Raw genomic sequence first — 23,522 nt, forward strand, 5'->3', positions numbered from 1 at the left:
GAAAACTTTTACAAGTTTCTTATATATGTTAATTAACGATAAACAAAAAATAATACTAATATTATGTACCTATGATCGATGGTACATTAAAAGTACAGTATAGTGTGATTTTCCAAACTTAACCTACTCAACATTAGAGGTTATGTTTAAAGCTGAAATATGTTATTATATTTACTCAATAAAAACTGAAGCTGGTAGAATGTGATTTCTTACACAAAATTCAAGGAACTACAGGCTCCTCTATTTATAAGGCAAAGACTTGAACAGACCAAATCAACACATGGATATAATGGCGTCTGATATACCAACTATGTACCAATAGTGCAACTGCTAGGTCTCTGTCAAATATCTTATCTTAGATTGAACATTATACCACAATGAAGGAAGACTTAACGGACAGACGAACAAAAGGATAACTTGAATAGAGCTCTATATTTATCAATCGATATACAGCACACTCTTAGCTATCTTTAACCTACAAATATCTACAATAAAACAATAAATATTCATATATATATATATATATATATATATATATATATATATAAATTGTATTCAATATATATATATATATATATATATATATATATATATATATATATATATATACCCGGTATTTTAAGCGTCACGTCCTTCCGGTAAGGATCTATGGAGGAGTATCACCGAGCCGCAAGCCCCTATCTCTTGCCGTACTGCTCCACCAAAGGCCGATCAGACACCAGCATATTCTAGTCTAAGCCGTAGATTCATCTAGAATTTTAAACTGCTGCGTTAGACTTTTTGTTTTTCTGTACACCGAGCTGGGGACCGAACCCACGTCCACTGAATCACTCGCAGTGAAGCGAATGAGAAGCCGGCCGCCCAGCCCGCTTGGCTATCTGACCGACTATATATATATATATATATATATATATATATATATATATATATATATATATATATATATATATATATATATATATATATATATATTCAGGGATTCTACAGTATTCACTGCCTTCCCTCGCTCAACCGTTTCCATATCTCTCTGTTGTCCCATTCTCCATCGTTTAGGCCTCTCTTACTCATGGCGTCGTCTACCTCGTTCCTCCAGGATTTTCGGGGTCGTCCTCTTTTCCTCCTTCCTATGGGGCTCTATTCGGTTATTCTCTTTATCCATCTGCTATGGCTAGTTCTTCTTACATGTCCATACCACTTTAGTCTTTTTTGTTCTATATACATATATATATATATATATATATATATATATATATATATATATATATATATATAAACTAAGGTACACTCGAAGAGTGGTGGGTTTATCGGTCAAAGTGGAGAAATAAAAGACAAAGACGATGGCTACTTCATCTATTTATTGAAGACGTTTCGCTTTCTGCTCAGAAAGCATCATCAGTTCATCTAAAAAGAACAATATGAAACCAAACATCCATAGAGAAGTTATAACCAAAGTGTGTTACCTTACAAAGACATGTAGCAGTCAGTGATGTAAAAAATATGAAAAAGCTTACAAAGCTGGACATTCAGAGTTAACGTTGTATATAACAATTAATTGAAACTAGGTAAAGTTTGCAATTTGACAAAATTAGCACAGCAAAAGAACATGTGATAAAAATACATGTATATATAAAAAAAATTTTATAAAAACTTAGTAAAAAACATTAAGGTTTATTTTAAAGTGTAAAGAACTAGAAAGATCATTAGATTGCACTTCCAACAAATTTATTTAAAAATTATATTTTAATTTTGACTTTAGGTAACATTATAAGTTATTAAAGATTAATAGTAATAAAGAAAAAAAAAATGAAGTTACCAGTCTTTAGCTTACTGAGGCTCGTTGGTAAATGAATTTAAAAGTTTTGACACCCACGCACAACAACGTGAGTAGAAGTGGCCTTGAAGTCACAATGACATAAACAGCAAGGCAAGCTACCAACCTCTATGTATAAGGCGGTATATTCAAAGAGTGTGATAAATTTGGTTGACAACTTGTCGTTAAAAAACCAAGCAGTGAAAGGAAAAGGTGGTTAAGATCACCATTAACCCTACAGTGATTGATCTGTCAACAAAGAACAAAGCAAGAGAAGTCAATCCAATATATCATATATTGTAATATTATGACGTCACTAGTTAGCCAGCTAACAGGTGAAGATTAATAAAAAATTTCCACAGTCCAAAGGTTCAAATATTAAGGACCATAATGAAAAGGATTCTATGAATCAGATTCAATTTAAAGTTTTATCAAACAAGTTCATCAAAAAGAACAATTACTTAATTATGTAAAAGTGTTATTGACAAATATTGATAAAAAATGAGTTGATAAATCTTAATTAAAGAAGGAATAATTTATTTATATTTATTTTTATTTTTATTTAAATTTATTATAAGAAAATGTGATAAAGAAAACCCCAAAATGGGACAAAATTTAAGTAAACAACATATCAAGCCTAATTCTGTAAAATTAATGCATGGTAAATTTGGCTCAAATTACTAATGTCCGTTCTCTTATTAAGAGTATTAGGATGTTTTAATATTGCACACAATTCTAAAAACTGTCTTTTAACGAGATTGCGTTCAGTGCCAAGAATTTTAACTTCATTAAAGTTTACTTCATGCTTAGTGTTAATGGCATGTTGGGCAAGAGCACAAGTATGCTTAGATAAATTGATATCACTGCGGTGTGTCGTAAGACGCCCTCTCAGTGATCTCCCAGTCTGACCGATGTAACATGAGTCACACTCAGCACAAGGTATATGATATATATATATATATATTAGTATGTCTGTTTCTATTGATGTTCTTTGCTTTATTTCGTCATTACTTGTCCTTTCCATTCTTGTTACTCTGCAGCATCTTCGCGGGCATTCCATCTCTGTTGCTACTATCTTACTGCTGTTTTTCTTGTTTATGATCCAAATAAATATTCATATACTTTTAATAACCAACAGATAAAAATGTTATATCATGTTTTAGATATTTAAAGACACATTAGGAGTAATTCAAGAACACAATCTCTAAACGGAAACATAACATTAACAATTAAAATGTATATTATTTTTCTGTTTGCTACGCCTTTGGAATCTTATCTACGTCCATCTGGAGACCATGCCCAAGATAGTGTTAAAAAAATCGTGAATGGTAAAATATATAAATTTTACACGAATCCGTACTTGTCCGGAATTTTGAATAAGAAAATAATTCATATGCAAAATTTATCATGTAGATCTACCTACAACGGCGAATATCGTCTATAAAGCTGGGCTGGGCTAAAACATTGATCTAGTGTCGTTATTTTAAACAAAAGAAGCTTTAGTTACGTTGGAAAAATTAAAAATGTTTGTTTTTATCCAAATCTAAAAATCTTTTAATACAGTTTGCTCTGATTGGCATTTACAAATTATAAAATTTACTTCAAATAACGATGAAATAATTGAAGTAATAATTTCATCAAATATGGAAATATATAAAGATCCACAACAAAAAACTTATTAGATATATTAGAATTTTATCCTAACATTATCATGGGATCAGAAATCAATCCGTTTTATTATTAGACACGGTATATTTTAATATAATGAATAATATTTAATATGTAATTTAATATTGTTTTGAAGCCATTTTCATGTGGCATCTTAAAGTAATTACTATTTTAATGGGGATATGCCACAATAGAAGTTTAAGATAAGTTAAATCTTTTAATAATTTAATTTTATCTGACTTTCGGTACTCCATAAAAATGAGGTGTCTTACTGTAATGGAGTGTAATTAATCTTCTTCGATAATTTGTCAAATAATGTTTAAACTTGAATAAAGTTCTATATATTCTGTTTTCCAAAGGCTTAGTTGGATCCTTCGTTGATTTTGTATAAGGCTCGTTTGTTATTAGGTCTATAATTTTGTTTTCATATTGAATTTTATTCATTATCACAGTTGCATTCCCCTTGTCTGCTGGAAGGATAATTATGGAATCGTCATTTTTTTAAATTCTTATAGCCTTTAGTGCCTTTTTGCTTATGTTTTGTTTAATTTTAATAGACTTTAATAGACGGGAGTTTTTACATTTGAGAAAGAGTCCAGGAATTTGTAGTTGCAGATTTTTTGAATTTCTTCGGCCTCTTTCGTAGAATGAAGCATTTGATATGAACATTTAATAAATAAAAATTTAATGACATATATTATTTCAATTTAAAAGTAAAATTTCTAATTTGTGTTACTACGCTAAATAAAAAATGGACAAAAAAAATTATACAAAAATAAAAATGTGGATCGCCACCACAAAAAACTAAAACAAAGATACAAGCAGCTAACGAGAGATAGTAGACCGATAAATGCTCAAAATAGAAGAACTACTAAAACTAAAAAATTAAAGAGATTGCAGTCATTAAACGATCAAACAATAGTAATACTTTTGTTGATATTATATTGAAAGATAATATTCAACTTCAAAGGCAAACTAACCATGTTAAAAAAACATATTTAAGAATAGTTCGAAGATACAGGAGACAACAAGAAATCTTGAATAATTACGAATTATAGTTCCGAATACTTTTGTGTGTGATTTCATGTCCTTGAAAATATCGTGTGGATAGTCTTTCCTTATTTCACTTTCCTTTATAATTATATAAGGCTGGTTATTTTATATTTTTTTCTTGTTCCATTTCTATGGTTGTATTTTCGTATAAGTTTTTAATAATCTTTAATTTGAATCGATTTTGCGTTTTTTCGAACATTGCCCATAATTAAATTTACTCGAACGTCTTCTAAAAATTAACAAAAGCCATATGGGTTGATAGGTTACACTCGTTTCACTTTTCTTTTAACATTATTTTGGTATACAAATGATCTGTGGTGCAAAAATGTTTTCTGAATCCCACTGTTTGACAGGTTGGTAGAAATCGAGTATATTTAACAAAATATAATATGTGGTTAATACAGGTAAACGCAGACTTGGAAAAATAACATTTTCTGGTTAAGCAGCGTGACAAAAGTGTATAAAGGTAGTTGCACTGACCTCTTTATACCTGCAGTATATATAAAACATGAAAATAGTTGTAACGATTACAAACTTTCTTAAAGGAGTTGGTAGTTAAGGAAGCTGATGATTGTAAACCCATTTATGAGTTTTTAATATAACACAATAATAGTTAAAACAAGTTTAAAAAAACATTCATTGTCATTTTTTATTTAGACTGATACATACCAATTTTAATTTTAAGCAACTGGCCAAGTACACGTACATAGTACAAACTCATCACCGCCATAAAAGTAGGGTTTTCAAAATAGACCCTAAGAGATCGGTAAACTGGATCCCGGATCAGGTATAGACCATATAATCCTTGCAAACGGCTAGTTTCTGGTAATTTCACAGAATAATCCAAATCCAGATGTCTTAAATGCAACTGCAATTTATTGGTTTTTATTTTATGATTCCACAAAATTCATTTTCCCTTCATTTGCCCTTGTTTCTTCAACATGGATAGTGAACTGCTAATTGATTAAGTTCTAAGCGAACGCGGACAAAAAATGATGGTTATGAATAATTTCAAATTTCAATTGCAAAAGACTCCACAAAAGGCAAAAGAATTGCCTTTTGTGGACTTGTGCGACGAAAGGGTGTAAGGCTAAATGTCATACAACTGGTGAGTAGAAATTTTATACCGTTTTTGTTTAGTTGTTTCGCACTGGTTTTCGCGAATCATCCTGATCAAACAGAAAAAAATCAGCGTAATTAAGTTCTTTAAGTTAACTGTAGAAGATGTTTCTTGTAGGTAAGGCATAATATTACATTGTTGCTGTAAATTACCTTTTCTGATATTTATTACATTTTGAGATTTCTGATTAAATTTTTAAAATCACATTGTTATATATATATATATATATATATATATATATATATATATATATATATATATATATATATAGGGTATCCAATTAAGTCGGCACCATATGTGAAACCTTTTTATTTTTAGTTTTATGAATTTGAAATAATTATGTTACATAAAAAGTTTTGAATGATCTAAAACCTAGAATACAATGATCAGATATTAAATTTTTTTTAGTTGTATACGCGGTTTGTCAAAACAAAAATGTATTGTGGATATTCTCAAGTCTTAATAAAATTCATGTTGTTTACCGAACCGCCTAAATGACTGAAGAATACTAATATTGATGATAATATCTGATGATTGAAGTTCTAGATCATTCAGAACTAGAGATTAAATTTTTTTTCATAAAACTAAAAACAACAAATTTTTCCATATGGTACCGACTTAATTGGACTCCTTATATATATATATATATATATATATATATATATATATATATATATATTATATATATATATATATATATATATATATATATATTATATATATTATATATATATATATATATATATATATATATATATATATATATATATATATATATACTGAAAAAGCGATAAACGCTTGTAGTCAACGCTGATCAGTTAGACTACAAAACACGACTTTTAAGTCTACCAAGCAAGTTATTTAAAGATAAAGTACAGCAAACTGTACTTAAGCATTTTGATGCATTCTGTCACAATAAATGCATTGCTAATTACTTTAAATTTAAAAATTTCCGCCAATGATGCCATAAAATGTAAAGCTTTGCACGTGTCAAAAATTAAATTTAACTTCGACTTCTATGCACTAATAGCACTCTCAAGTTTTCAGCTTTTCCTATTTTTTAGATATTTTATATTTACTAACTGTCCAAAATCGTCTATTATTTTTAAGATAGTCAGATAACGCCAAAACGGTAAGATTTAGACCGAATGTATGCTTAACAAATTATCTCGAGAATTCAATAAGAAATATAAAAATGCAATGAAAATCAAATAACGAAGTTGGGGATTACCTCCGATATAAACAAAAATAGCACATTTTGACAAATATTTTCATTTTAAAGTTCACTATCGAAATCCTATGCAACTAAATTTTTAGATCTCAAAACCATTTAGATTGGCAGATACGTCTAATAGGCCACACCGTGAGACATATTAATATCTCAGTTAAATTTTAAAGTAACTTGCTTAAAATAATTTCTGAATTTATTAAAATATCACATAAACGAGAAGTATAACAGGTAACAGGTAATCTTTCGCATTAGAAACCAGGCAAAAATCCCGGTGATGAGTTTACCTATCTGCGGTGATGAGTTTACCAATCTCCAAAGGATGCCGGTGATCAGTTTACTATATCTCCGAGGGTCTAATAATTTTATGGGGGGCTATATAGTGATGAGTTCGTACACGTCCAGTACAACAACGTAACACTGTTACAAAGCCAAATTATAAAAGATTTACTGGTAATGAGATTGCTGATAGTATTGCTGAAGAATAAGTTAATAGTCCCCTTATCGAATTAGAAACATATAGTATATCAAAAAAGGGTCTAATGGAAGATACCTAAAAATGAAAAAAGGAATTTACTGAACTCAAAGTAATTATAGGTCTTCGCATTGGATATTCTTACTTCTTATCACCTCTGTAAATTAAACAAAAACTGAAGAGAGCAACATACACATTCTACAAAAACAAACTGCAGAACAAATGTTCGCCAATGCAGTAAATACCTAAAACAGGTCTTTTTAGAAACGGACCAGATAAAAAACATATAATAAACTTTCGCTTCTACACTTGTAGATTATGTGGGCGCCAAAAAATTAGTGAATCTCTTTCAAAATGTGTAATAATGTTCTAAAACACTCTTGATTAACACTACTGAACTTGTTCCATCATCCTCAATAAAATAAGACGCAATAATCCCATGTCGATATAGCTCAATTTATAGCTATCTACAGATCTGAACATTAAATGCGAGAGGTTTCTCTGACATTTAGTTTATACCTTGTTCATTGTAAGCTTCTTTAGGGACTAAGACCTAGTTAAGAACACGTCCTTAACTATGTTCTTCGGCGACCAGAAAAGGTTTTGAGTTGACACAACATGCTACTAGTATGACAAAATTGTTTTACAATTGCTCACATTGTAGTTTTAGACCCAAACTTTTGTCACTATTTTTTTGTCGACATGTATTTCAAAAAATACTATTTTTGTATGAGCGGAAATAATAGACCGTCGTGAGACATGTTAGTTTTACCCTACTGATGACTCGTCGTTGCGATAGTAATTATGCTCAGTACGAAAGGAACCGCAGCTTCGAACATTTGGTTGACGCATTTACTCAAGCGGGTAATGGTACGAAGCTATCATTCGTGGGATTATGCCGCCTGAATGCCTCTAAGACCGTATCCTTTCTAGTCAAAGGTGGCAACGACATCTCTTGGAGTTCCGAGAGTCGAAAGGCTTAAAACAATGTGACTAGACTAGACAATCGTAGTCCGCTACGGTTGTAGCACGAGCCCTTATTTCCGTTGAGATTATTGGTTTGCGGTGGAATCGATCCTTGCCAGTAGACCAGATCTTTAGACGGACGAACATCGGTATTATAATCTTTTCGATGTTTGAACTCGGAATTGTCTGTATTTTCGAAATTTTCCATGTGATTTTAATATTAGATGTAGAGTGGAGCTAGCGTTAATCTGACAGTTACAGATACTATGCTATAAAGATATACTAATTTGGCAAATAGTATATTTACCGAATACTTCGTCCGAGTAGGATCGTCTGGATTACAGGTAGGTCCAAGACGGACAAATGGGTAGGCAATGCAATACCTCGATCTTCTTCTTTGCCCACTACTAGTTGATAGGGCTTGTATTCACACGATATCTGCTTGTACAATCGGGCAGCTGTCCTCCAACTGTTACCTCCAAGCTAGTTATGGAATGAAAAAGAGCCCTAGATACAACTGCGTTGACTAACAAGGTGAACTTGATACGAGTACCCGGAAATTCAGGTACAGAGGGGAACGAAAGGACCGATGTTCTTGCAATACGAGGCTTGTCCACACTGCCTCTACAACCTGGACCTGTGATTAGAGTTCCGGAGTACTGGCCGCAGTAGGCCCAAGGAGTTTCTCTCCTAGGCATACTAAAAATAACAGATACCGAATAAAATTAGCAAGTTAATAACTAAATTCGGTATATAAAAAACTATTTTATTTCTCCGAAAGGGAATTAGAAACAACAAATAAAATGTATTTTTAATTAAAATTGTGGTTTATTCTCATTAGATAAAGTAGATAATATGGAAATTCTATAAAACAATAGTTTAAGAACCAGATTATGATATAAAAATATTATATGTATACATATTTTATCTCCTAATAAGAAAATACATTACTTTATTTAATAACGCTTATGATAACATGTTACTTCTTAAAATAACTATGCCAACTCTTGTACAAACGGCAAAAATTGCTAGTGGGGATTTTAAAAATAATATAAAACATCTTTTTCACGTTGTCAAAATGGCAAATCAAGAGAAACAAACAAATTCCTTAAAGTGTGTAGTAAACATGGTGATCTTGTGCATTTTAAGTGTCTTCTTCCTTTGTACGACTGATGCACTTCCCAGCAAAAGAGGTAAAGTTTTTGAATAAATAAAAAATAATATTAAACAATATTGTTATTAGTAACATTTATACTATATTTCTTGTATTAAACAAATATTTCATACTTAGATTAGTATAACTTTTTAAGAGTGTTGTTTCTGTATTTTATTTAAAATAATTCAATTTTGTTTTTTATAGATTTAAATTTTTTTAAACAAACGTTACATTACAAGTAACTGTAATTGTTACAGTTTTATTGTTAACATATTTTTTTATTTTACTTTTGTAAACTGGAATGGGAAATAATTTGTTTTGAAGTATACATAGATTCATACGATTTGATGATGCCAACATGTTGAAGACCTAAGGATAACGTTCAATAATAATTTAACCAGATTTATGTTATGTAAATATTTGACTTTTGATGAACAGCTTTTTCCATATCAAGAAAAAACTTTTTTCTTTTCCATTGGTTTTAATGGAGAAATGGCCTGTTGTATCTTCGATATCTTGTACATACAGCGTTTTTTAGGTCCTTAAATACTTCTTCGACCTAGTGGCGATTTGTCTCGGGATATACTTACTGTTCTGTTTTGAACAAATCAATAATATGGTTATTCCATTCTATTCTTCTTTTTTGTACTCATGTTCTAACTGGTACTACTTCGTATACCGTCGAATATCTTCACTTCTTTCATCTATCGTATAAAGTTTTGCCGCTTATCCGTGTAGTATTTTCAACTCTTTTGTTCCCATTATTCGTTTGTTCTACTTGTGCCAGGCCTTGTTTATACTGTGCACTTCATAATACGTACTTTATATATGTATTGAGATGTTTATTGCTCCTTCTTTTTCTTCTTTCAGTACCCTGTCTGATTATCGAAAGTTGGCGATCATATTGGCAATAATAACTTTGTTTACGGCGGCTCTAAATCAATTAGCGGTGGTCTTTTCAGACCACTCATTTTATATCCTTTCCTTTTGCGCACTTCCATTATTAGCTCATCCATAATGATATTAAAGAGTAATGAGCTTAGTAATCACCTTGTCTGATTCCACCGTATACTTTAATGGGTTCTGTAAATTCCCCATTTACTCGTGCTTTAATTTAGAATGCGATAACATCCTTTTGTTGAATTCTATCAAAGGCTTTCCGTAGGTCTATGAAATCTGGTCACATAAATGCTGGTTTAATACACTCGATAGATTTTTCTAATGTTTGTTGCATATTAAGACGTTCTATTGTGTCAAAACATCTAAAGGGATGTTTTTCTCAAAACATCTGAATTTTCTTTCCATTGCTTTTGTCAGCGTCCACGTCTCGCATCCACACATGAGCACCGGTGTAATCACTGTTTTATATATCCTGCTGCCTGAATTCTTCCTTTTATCTCTTCCGTGATATCGTTATCTGCGGTGATTGTCACTTCTAAATATTGAAAACTCTTCACTCTTTTAAAGTTATATGAGTCTTAAGATTTGATTTCACGTACAGTGCGTCTGTGTATCCTCCTTATACGTATTTCGCCCTAATAGGGCTCTTCAGAGACAGATATTCACCGTCGCTCTGAATACGTATAAGGCGGATACACAGACGCACTGTACGTGAAATCAAATCTTAACTGTCTTCTTCCTTTTATTCCGATATACTCTGTACGAGTACTCGAAACCAATTCGTTAAGGATTTTTGCTTATTTGAGGAGATATGTTGTAGAATGCAATTTTTAGATTCTTCATGTCTCTAATGACATCTTTATCAACGTCTGTTTTGCCTTGCAATTCTTAAAAGGCACGGATTAAAGCAAAAATCTGAATTTGGTTTCGAAAATTAGTTTACGGATTTTATGAGTCTATTGTTACATTTGCCCTATTCTATCTCGTCTTTTTTATCTGTTATTGCACATTTATTTGGTTTTCTCTTCATTGATTCTTAGACTTGTTTTTTGTCTATATCTCTAATTTATTTAAAGTTTCCTTTACATCGGTAACTGTGTCTCCTACAATGTCAATATCATCTGCGTATGCTAGTAGTAATTTTGGTCCATTTACTGTTCTGTACTAATTTGTGTTGTTCTTACTACATTCTCCAGGATTATATTAAAAAGGAGAGGTGACAGCGCGTCTCCTTGTTTAAGGCTACTTTTTTTTTTCAAATGACTCTGAGAGTTTGCTATCTAATCGTACTCTGGATCTACAGCCATTCAAATATATTTTAACAAGCTGGATAAGTTTTTGTGAAACTGAAAGTTTTGTCATTGTATTTAACATTTAATCCCTTTTAATAATGTCGTATGCTTTTCAAAAATCTATAAAGATATTATGGATAGTTCTATTGAATTCGCATCCTTTTTCAAGTAGCTACCTTAAAGTAAAAATCTGATCTATGGTCGATCTATTTTTTCTGAATCCAGCTTAATATTCTCCTATGAAATTTTCTACAAAAGGAGTTAGCCTACTTAAGACAATGTTGGATAAAATTTTGCGATTTTCAATTGGTTAATTGCTTGCCAAAATTGTATGTAAAAAATTAATGCTTCTATAATTAGAAGGATTCTTCTTATCTCCTTTTAACACAAAGATTATATCATACTATATTTGTAGGTTTATGGAGACATGTAGAACCTTCTCAGTCAGGATACATGATAGGGGGATACTACAAGAATCCATCTCCGAACCAGGATTATTATCCCTCAATGACTGCTTTTGTTACTAAAGATGTTGTCGCTACCAATACTTTTGCGGGACTCCCTCAAGAACAGGGATGGAACTCTGATTCTAAAGAAGAATTTACTGAAAGAGTACCAGTAGCGCAAGATATTCCAAATAGAAGTAAGTTTTAATATTTTAAAATATATAAAATATACAGGTTCAAATATATAAATTCATGCATTCAAGTTTTTAGTATAGAGTCTACAATTATCTTGCCAAATACGGGTACAAAAGTTATTACATAATTAAGTTAACTAGTCATCCTGACTATTCTGACAATAATTCTTTTAATAGAAAACACAAATCAGTTTTATCCCAGGGTAACATTAAATTTTTACTTCGTTATATTTTTACTCTAGAGTAAAATTTTAACGTTAAAATTTTACGCCGTGTGTTAAAATTTTACTCCCTTTATGCTATGTTAAAAATATTGAAATCTAATCAGCGTTTTGGTGTTCTGAAGCTATTTCTTTGTGACATCTTATGCAATTTACTATTTTAATGGGAAATTAGCCACAATTTATGTTGAAAATAAAATTTATTGACTGATTAAAATGGTAGTTGCATCCATGCAGTCTAACATCTGGCAAAACAGTTTCGAGAGCTTGAATAACAGCATCTTCAAAATCAAGCGTCACTGTTGTTGGTTTCCACCCGATTAGTTTTTTTGTCAGTATAGTAAACAGCCTTCATTTTCATTTTTGGTAGATGCGCATACAGAACAGGAACAATTCTTGTTTCGTTGTCAGTGCTGCCCATATCAATATGCATGGTATATATTTGTGTAAACTGTTTGGAGGAGCTCTTAAATGTACCGTCGACAAAAAAATCTGTTTTTGTTGCTAACGTTTCCTTTGCTTTCGAAGTCGAAAAACATAAAATTCTTTCTCCTTCTGCAGTGTCGTCAAAACACAAAAAAATCTGACCATCTTCTAATGTCAACATTTCCAGTGGAATATCTATTTCAATGGACAATGCTGGTTCTGGTCCGATACCAGTTTGTAAATGTCTTGAACGACAAAGTGTAGACTTACGTGAGGCATACAAAGGAATTTCACTCACAAAATCGAGTCCTTGTGTAAATAGTTTTTCCGAACTCTTCACTGAAAATGTCTGGGGTTGGAGTGTCTTCTTCTCGAGCTCTTATTTTTGAAATGTACGTAGCCTTTTTTACTTCTAAGAGAGCTACATCGGGGACATAGGTGTGTTGTTGACTTCGAGTAATTCCGTCAGTTTTGTCTTCCACCTGCCTTTACAGTTGTGGTGACGTTCTTTTACACATATCCAAGTTACAACATCTTTCTTATTCTTCCTATATTTTCGATACTGATATCCAGCATGAAGAGCAGAAGGTTTACCCTTGGTGGTTTCAATCACTTCAAAATTTTCCATTATTAAAAGTTGTTACCTACTGCACTAAACAATCTCTCAAACTAACAATATACAAATAATATACATTTATTTTTATTTTTAGATTTTGGTAATTCTCCCCCCAACCTTTATAATTAGGCAAATACAAACTTTACAAAAATCCGTAATGAGGGGATTATTGTGGTTTAGTCATTACTGTTTTCATTGCCTATTTTTCGAAATATAGATAAACGGATTAAAATATTTCAATAGGCAATGTCTGATGGCAGGTGCAACGTTAAAGATAGTTCAAACACTCCTGACCATGAAGCTGCGCGAAGGCGGAGTCAAATTCACGTAAAGGCAGAAAGGTTCTATTGGAATTATACAGTGCATAGTACAATGCGTTTCGCATGGAAGTGGGGACTAAACCATATTTCGTCTACTGCGCCGTGGTCAGAGTGCTTACACGATCTCTACCTGCCAAAATATTTTGAATTGACCGCTTTTGCAACGAAAATTACCTTGACCGCATATACAATGACCGCATCTGGACCTATTTCTTTTTAAATGCCCCATTGCACGATTAGAATTGTTCAAAGAAGACAAGAATTATAAAAGAGCTCTTTTCATATACCCGGTTATGACTTAAAATAAATAACAACATACCAATAAACAACGTACATGTAGATTAAATACTAATCATTGGTTTTCCCACAGTAGCCTATATATTATACAGAGACATAATAAATGAGAACAGGTGTGTAAATAATCATCAAATGGTTTTAAGTCTCGGTTATAAGGAATATAGGTGAAGGTGCCGTAAAGCTCCAAAAATTATTTTCCAATTGTTCAATTAGTCATTTCCACAAATCAGAGGAGAAGCTAAACAAGCTCCTAAATATATTTCTTTAACATAGGATAGACTAACTTTTCTAATGTGGTACTCACTTCGAATCAGAGACAAAAATTTTAACACACAGAGTAAAAATTTAACATCAAAATTTTACTCTAGAGTGAAAATTTAATGTAACACCGGATCTGTAATTTAGCAGCCTGGTAAAAGATTGATCAGTTTTAGAAGCTACTTACATCATATTTTCAAGAACGATTTTTATTTTCATATTCGCAACCATCAATTGGGCCAATTACTTAGGTTTCTTAATCCACATATCGAAATGTTGCCGCAAATTTTGAAACAAGCTGCTATTAGATGCTTGTTTAATTCGGTAATAAAGTGTTTAAAGAGTCACTTCTTAAAATCAAGGTATGAAAGTTTGGTGGTCATTGAATAATCTGTATTTTTTAATTTGATCTTTTTAGTTCTTCACTTGTCGTAATCATAATAAAGATGGTATGCTACTTAGAAGTAACAATAATTATAAGCCATTCTAATAGTATAGTGGCAACCTTTCCAATATTCCGAACAAGAATGACATTACCATATGCTTAGATATGTTATTTTGCAGTAATGGTACTATGTCTATGTCTAGGCCTCTTCCATTTTTTTCCATTGATGTCTCCTCTTAGCAATTCTCATCCTATGCTTGCTCATGATATGTTTTATCACTTTTTCTGCTTGATGCTTTGATCAATGTTTAAGCCTTTTTCCTCCCAATCTGCGTGTTTAAATACATTTTTCCAATGCTAAACTGAATAACTTTGGTAAAATAGTATATATTAAATAAATAAAACAATGCAGTTATAAAATTAACTAATTAAAATTATTTTAATCAAAACTTAAATTTAAGTACCTATATACAAAGCTTTTAACTGGTCTATAGGACCCGATGAATAATATTTTTCCATTCACTTCTGATTTGTGCTTTTCTTTTCCAGTCTCTTACCTTAACGTGCTTAAGGTCTGCCTCCACTTAACTAATCCACCTCGTTCTGGGCCTACCTTTTTTTCTGGAACCGATTAGATTCCTGGTTATAACTAATTTAAGCATTCTGCTCGCTGCCATTCGTTCTACATGTCGCAATCATCTGACCCTTTGCGACTTGACGAACCTGGTAATGATAGGTTGTTTGTACAAAGCCATTAATTCGTTGTTGGTTCTTCTCTCCCAGCTTTCTTCTGTCTTCTTCCCTCGAATACGCGTCTCAATATTTTTCTTTCCCACCTTTCCAGAGTATCCTTATCCTTCTTACTTAATGTTAATGTCTTGCAGGCATATCTTACTGTGAGTCTAATTACTGTTTTATACATTCGGAGTTTGCTTGTCTTGAATCGTATTTTTTATTTATTTAGGCTCTTAAACTGCCTAATATTTTATATCCTTTCGCTATTCTGGCATCGAGCTCCCATTTCTCTTTTCCATTTTCATCGAATACTATAGCCAGATATTCTAAATTGTCCACCAATTCCATTCGTTTTTTTATCCGCTATTTCGAAGTAATTGTTGGTGAGATGCTAAGTAGCCTTAAAAAGCCACGCTGGTTGGACGGGTTGATAAGTTTATATCATAGTATAAGAGCCAGTACCTTGGCTTCAGTCCTGCCTCTTATTAACCAATATTGCACAGATCCAGGATCGATTCCTATACGCCACAACTTGGTAATAGAAATGCTGTTTACCATTTCCAGGAATAATTATCGACTTTCCGGTCTAGATCCGTAATGTTGCCGTAATCCTTAATGTCCATGTCTAGATCCACGAGGATACCTCATGTAGGGTAAGGCACTTCACATCACATTACAGTATTGACTAGAAAGGCTGAGGCTCCACTTAGCAGAGCTATATTCGCTTCATCTAGCTCTGTTAGGTTGTGAGGACCAGTGAGTCAACCGATATAAAGGTACTACCTCTCCAAGCCTACCTCCTACTGTCTATTGTATTCCGATGACTTGGATCGTACTGCTGCTTTTTTATCATCAAAATTTCTGCACTATATGTCATAATATTTTGCGCTAATATTTTTAGACCTATGTTTTTGTTTACATGCACTGCATCCACCTTATTATTTCCCCTTTGTTTTTTGTAGATATCTGTTTCTCGCAAATATTTCTCTTGGTATCTTTTCGTATTTCCATTGACAAGATATTATTATTTTGGAAGTTATTACCATTTTTTAACTTTCTGGAATATCCATTGGATTTTTTTTGTATGTCTGAATGGTACAAATTTAAATCTGGTGAGTGAAGTAAAGTAGCTTGAGGCAATACTAGACTACGTAGAATCAACAAATATAACAGATCACGGAGAGAGCTGCCACTCTTTTAATACTAGCTAGACACACTCATGGAAAATGTGGGGTTTGGATACCATGTTATATTAGATTTATAACATAGTTTTATTAAAAATTTCTGAATCACTTGTATTTTCAAGTAGTACAAAATAATTTTCTTTATGCTTTATTGTTTCAGCTCCGGAAATTGCAATAGAAAACAGTGATTCTGCTGAGGGTTCAACTGCAAACAACAACAATATTAACAAAACTAATAGAAAAGGAAGGAAACCATCTAGACCTCAACAAGAAGACGAAGACGAAACTCCGTGGTGGGCATCTAAGAGTAAGATTTTTTTATTTCACACAAAAATTTCTAGTATAACCGGAAGTAGTAAATAGATGAAAATATTTTCATTAAACAGTTCAGCCTTGAAATCTCCTTCATACCAATTTTTATTTTACCAATGAGTGAGTTCCCTGTAGTTCTCGAGATATTTGTAATTGGCCGTGTATCTGCCGCATCCTGTATAATGTCTCAAATTTTAAACTTACAACTATCAGGAACTTACAACTATTAGAAGATCGACAGGAAGGCCTACTTACTTACTTTATCGTGTCCGGACATGTCATTCATAAAATTTCGGCCCAGTATCGGGCTACGTCGGTTCCATCTTTGTTGGCGAGCCACAAATCTTCGAGGGTACATCGATGAGGACAGTTTCTGCATGTAAGAAGATGTTCCATATTCTGTGTTTCTCCACAGTCATAGTTCACATCATCTTGGTCGATTTTTCCCCATTTTGCCATGTTTGATTTTACTGGAGCGACCCCCGTTCTTATCCGATTCATAGTTTTCCACGTTTTAAAGTCTAGGGACTGGCCGGTCCATTGAACCTGGGGAAGAGGAAAATACTCAGGCGGTTCATCTTGCACTTTCTAGGAAGGCCTAGAAAAAGGTGGAAAGACGCAGTCAGGGAAGACCTGGAGAAGATGGAAGTAAGGCCATGGGAAATAATAGCACAGGATCGGAATCAATGAAAGGCAATAGTAAACGCGGCAAAAACTCACGAAGAGTTGTAAAAGCCAATGATGATGATGAACTATCAGGAAGATCTATAGTCTCAGGGTGTGGTCTATGTTTATATTGTGCGATCTCTACTTCATTATTTACACTTTTTCTGTTTTCAAAAATGTGACTTGAATTTTACTGTCTCACTAATATACAATGAATCACTCACATGTTTATGTACGGATTGAAATGGTTGCACAGGGCCTCCATTGGCTTTTTCAGTAGTAGAATAAGCGTGCTATTTAAATACTACTTGCTTTATATCTAAGACACGCCTTGCGATTTTCTCTTTCAATACACAAACTCTTTCCAATCATAAGTGTTACTTTGACAAACTTATTAGGGTACCATTAATGTGCAACCAGTTTGGGAGTATTGCTAAAGTAAGATATTATTTTCTCGTAATGGTCAAAAATCCAAGTACAGGGTATGAGGTATTTAATAAATATCTACGCTTACGTTAATCTCTCAGAACCCACTGATTAGAACTACATTAAATTCTAGGTAATAACTGATCTGCTGGTAACAAATATTTTGCAAGTAAATATAAAGTAAAAATATGTATTAAAATCTAAATATTTTGATAACTTCGTTAAGTAACATGAAACTGTCTTTAATGTTGAATAAAAAAGGTAAAAGTACTATGCAAACAAACATTTCCACGTAAAATGTGCAGTGTACATGAATTATATCAAAAGGATTTACTGTACATAACTTCTTAATACTTTAAAGGAGATTATAAAAGGATGTTTTTTAATTCAATTTAGAAATAACTTGTTTCATATTTTCATTACTGGAGCAACTTACCTTCGGACTTCTTATATTGAACAGTAGAGTGGACCATTGGCTGTCGAGTGTCTAGCGATAATGCACTTTTCTACGACAATATTTTAATATCAGTTAATTGCGTATAAAATATTCAAATTTATTTTGACTCACTGTATTTTTTGTTAGTGTGGTTTACTTTTGATTTTTTTATGGTTTTTTTTGGTATGTAAATTATTGTGAATTTTATTTTAATTTGTGAATTGTTCTATTTTATCATTTTTTGGTTTTGTGTAAAAATATTGTTTTGTAACTTGCTACAAATTTTGTTTTGTATCAAAATTCTGCGTCTGTTATTTAATTTACATTCTTTTTTTTAATTTTTCTAAAATTTGAGGGTTACTATTTTGTATTATGTTATAATAAAACGAGTTTATAATAAAACAAACTGTTATATATTTTTTTTTATTTTTGAATATTTCCTGTACAGAGCCAATCTGTATATACTAGTATTCTAGTGGGTAGAACTATATATTACTTAACATTTTGGGTGTCTTAATCTAAGTATTATTTAAGTAGTTTAAGCTAAGTGTCTTAATTTTGGTCATAATTGAATTAATTACACTAATTTTAGGTGGGGGTCCATCATTTACGTCATTTTTCCCCATCAACATCAGCGGCGGAGGAGGAGGTAGCTGGAAACGCCGTTCGGCAGGTTCTGGTGCCCAAGATGAAAACGATATACCGTATTCTCCATCAGGATCTGCTACAGCTATTGCCAATTCATTCTCGACTGGTAGAGGTAAGAGTTTATTGACACTCAATATTAGATAATACAATAACATAAGAGTTGTGTACTTTGAGTGGCAGAAAATTGAAACAACGTTTGTAGAACCCCAGCTCCGAGTGACATGTGTGTTCCAATGGAACAGTGGGACCCATATTTCCTAAAATCAAACCGGTCACACTCCTTAATGGAGCAAAACCTATTTGACCCTCAAGCTATAACCAACCACCCCTGCCCCTCGCAGGACATAACGAATGCTATGAGTCCTAAGGAAGGCGTTGTACTGAAAGTTACTTTGGATGCCCTGGGTAATGGGACATCCTGTGTTTTACTTAGTAGTAGTTTTACTGTAGCTAGAAGAGCTTTTCTCCCTATGAATGACTGAAGTTAATTTTTACATTTACAATTTTTGTTCTCCTCGTCAGCTGAGCGCCCGAAGGGTCTGGCAATCGAGCCCACGTTTGTCGGTACGTGACCTTGATGCTTAAGTTTGGTCTTTTTGACCTACCTGAAGGGTATTAGATGCCCGAAGGGCCTTTTACCTAAACGGCTTTTCTACCTGATCATTATTCACTCTACTTTTTTGTATTGTATTGGCGTTGCATGACTGCCGTAACATAAGGTTATTAAAAATTAAAATAACTAAATAAAAGAAATAAAATATAAGGATTGGGTATTTTTTGGGTCTTCTGTTACTGCGTACATTCGACTAGTGCATCTAGTTTGTCTGCAACAGTCTTCCGAGTCTGTTGGCAAACTCGTCCAGAGAATTGATTTTTTGTGTTAGCCCATTTAAATTCTATTACCCTATTCGCAGACTGTCCAACCGTTTAGACAGTTCTGCTTACACCAATACTGCCCATTGCGCTTACTACACTAGTCATCGTCTCGAACATAAACATGAAGTTCTTTAACTGTTCGTTGAGGCTGGCCATAAGGATTGCTGTTTCAGAATTGATTACGGATTTTGGTTCTTTCAGCTGTTGTGTCTTCCTGGTTGTTTGTGACAGATTCTGTTACTGGTGCACTTTATATGTTCCTGCTCCTTGGTGGTTGTATAGCATAATTTTTCTTTTTGGGTACCTTTGAACAACACCTGTGATTTGCTATATGGGTTTGGTCACAGTTTGCACATTTTGGGTCAGTGTTTCTGACATTTTGGCATTCTTTGCTTGAGTAATTTTCTCCGCACTTGACACATCTTGATTCGCAGTGGCGGGCCTTTGATCCGTGGAAGAATCCCTGACAGTTGTAGCACTGCATTACTTCCTTATTATTTTTTATTTCATCTTCTACATATATCCTGATGTAGCAGAGATCGGTGTTTTTTTTTTTTTTTCATTTTTTGGTCGTCTTCCTCGTTGATGGTGACTAGGAAAAGTGACGGTCGCTTTTGTCTTCTTTTTTGATATCATGTTTGATATCTTGATGGTGTCAATGCTTTTTTTGTTCAGTTCTTTTTGAATGAATTTTATGTCTGTCATTTCCGACAGTCCCCTTATCACCACTCGTTTGGTTTTTTTATTATTAATTCGATAGGCAGTCCACTCTATTTTATTATTTTCGTTATATTTCTCCAACACTTTAATCATGTTTAGGTAGCCGTCTCTGTGGTGTGTTTGGATGACGATCGATTTGGCAAATTTGTTTGTCGAGCCTATTTCTTTCTCTGCTGCTTTTTGGAAAATATATTGGCTTTTTCTACTGTCTTGAGGATGATCGCCGGTAGTTTGGGCGCAGCATTCTTCGCTGCTGTTTTTTCAACATTTTCTTTTTGTGCCGTTGGTTTGGGCGCAGTTTTCTTCATTTTTTCGTTTACTGCCTCAGTTCTTATTTCGACTACAGTGTTGTGATAGTTATCTCTTTCTTGTTGTTTGTTTAGCATACCTCTGGCTATGCATGCTTGTTCATTTCTCTTTTGTATTATAAGTGATTACTTTTCAGCATCACTCTTTTTTTTGTTTCTTCTATGGTTTTTTGTTTAATTTTTTCTTTTGTTGGACTGTTCACTCCGTTTCGTTTTCTTCGAATATATTTGTTTGGCCAGTACTAGTACTGGGTCTTTCTTGTTCTTGCATTTTTGCCTGTTTTTCAACCGTTTTTTGCACTGGTTTTGGTTTTTATGCAGGTTTTTCAACTTGAGTCGATTTATATAACGGCTTTTCTTTTTCTGTCATTTTTTCCATCGTTTCATATAACTTTTGTGTAAGTTTTTGAATTTCCAAGTTCTTGGTGGTTATTTTTTCCTCAAGTTTGGCCAGTTGTTTTCTATTTTCCTCCCGCACATTTTGGTTTTCCTCCTGAACCTGACGGATTTGATTCATCAGCCATTTGTTCTTTTCTTTCATTCTTTTCTTTTGCGCAACTAATGTTTTCATTGATTGGTTGGATTACATCTTCATTCTTCTATTTTGTTTAGTTCTTTTAACAAGATTAGTGTCTTCAAAACTACTGTCCGAGTCTCCTCCGAAAGAATTGTTTTTTTGGTTCTTCAATATTTCGTATGTATCACGATCACTGTCAATATCACTATCGTTATGGGCAATGTTGGAAATGACTTCTAAGTCTACGTCATGCAAATGTTATCGTCTGCTTTACTAATGTTTAACTCTAAATTTGTGTCTGATGTCTGTGTACTTAAAGTCTGTACAATCTGAATTTGAATTTAAATCATCATTTTCATTAATCTCTGACAAGTCCTCGTAAATATTATAGTCTACTATATCGTCAAATTCAGTTACATTTTTGGTAATCTGAAGTTTCTGCGGTTTCTCTCTGGCCCAACAGGCCCTCTTTGTATTTTTTTTTGGCCCTGCACAGTATTATTTTATTAAATTGTTTGTCACACATAAACAAAATTAAAATTTTATTTTAATTCCGTTAAAATCCGTTGTAATAACCGTTTATCAATTCTTTAACAAATTGGCGCCAACTTTCAGTCAATAAGCTAATGTTTTTATCACTATTCACTATTTACACGTTCAAACCCGTATAAATAATGGTTTTAAATATTTAAATTTTCAAGAGGAAACTTGTAAATGCGTCTAAACACTTTGACAGTTTTTTGATAACTCCCCAAATCTTTCATAAAAAATTGTAATATATAGACAAAATTTGTTTTTACTCATATGAAGGTTGCATTTTAAAATTTTAGTATCTTTTAAATTATTTTAAATGTTTTAGGTGGAGTAGCAACGTCACATGCGACCTCATTTGGAGACCCATATTTAGCAGCGATGTTTTTGAGAAACGGTTATAATCTCAAAGGACATGGTCAACAAAGAGCTGGAGCTACGAATTATTAATATGTGTCCGGAAGTCCAGTTTAATGTAGAATTATTTGCCAAATACATATTTAAAAACACAAAAAAATGAAGGAGAATGTTTATCATCTTAGTTGAAAGAAGATGTATCGCCATATAACTCTTGTTTACCGAACAATTATCTTTTGTATACTATTTTAAATAACCATTTCTATTTATTAAATATACGTTTTTAAATAATTGACAGTATATATTAGATTACCTTTCACCTGCGATTCCCATTATCCAGTATTATTTCCTTGTTAGAGCCAAATTTAGACAAAAAATTCTAAATTATAAAACAATAGAGCAACATAGATTCCGATATGTAATATTGAAGCTTTCAAAGGCACCAAAAAAATAAATAACCTAGGTACAAAAAAATAACTGAATATAGAATAACAGTATAGACCACTTTGGGATCTGTAGCAAATCAAAATAATGCAAAATCAATATGAGAAATAAAAGTTCAACTTATGTGAAGTACTTATGTCGGAAAAAGAAACAAGAATGAAAAGAAGCTAGTAAGCAACGAATGCGAGGGATTCTTATAGTTAAGGTTTAAATCTTTAAATGATACACCATTTAAACGTGCAAACTATGTATCCAGAAATGCGGAGGATCCAGAATAAAGACAAAAAGCGATAAAATCAAAAAAAGGGCACACTAAGAAAAGATTATCGAGGATCTAGAGTCTAATAGAATGACTAGCAGAAGTAGATATTTTTTCGGAAGATAAAAAATAGAAATATCGACTTTGAGCCAAGTGTTGAAACTATTATAAAGATTGAATTTAACCAGAAGATCAAATCGATACGGCAGTTAATGCTGGCAATATAAGAAAACATTGCACTAGCTATTTATAAATTTTAGACAAACATACGA

The 23,522-nt window shown here is 32.5% G+C and overlaps 1 protein-coding gene across 1 annotated transcript; it reads left to right on the forward strand.

Moving 5' to 3' along the window:
- The first annotated feature begins 9,360 nt into the window (after window positions 1-9,360).
- LOC140441576 (uncharacterized) lies at window positions 9,361-22,839 on the forward strand. The gene is made up of 5 exons (XM_072532396.1): window positions 9,361-9,513; window positions 12,084-12,311; window positions 16,911-17,057; window positions 19,183-19,350; window positions 22,519-22,839. The coding sequence occupies exons 1-5, from the start codon at window positions 9,399-9,401 to the stop codon at window positions 22,638-22,640; spliced, it is 780 nt and encodes a 259-aa protein (XP_072388497.1). The 5' UTR covers window positions 9,361-9,398; the 3' UTR covers window positions 22,641-22,839.
- The last annotated feature ends 683 nt before the right edge of the window (window positions 22,840-23,522 follow it).

This window comes from Diabrotica undecimpunctata, chromosome 5 (genome assembly GCF_040954645.1).
Source record: "Diabrotica undecimpunctata isolate CICGRU chromosome 5, icDiaUnde3, whole genome shotgun sequence".
Classification (NCBI taxonomy): Eukaryota; Metazoa; Arthropoda; class Insecta; order Coleoptera; family Chrysomelidae; genus Diabrotica; species Diabrotica undecimpunctata.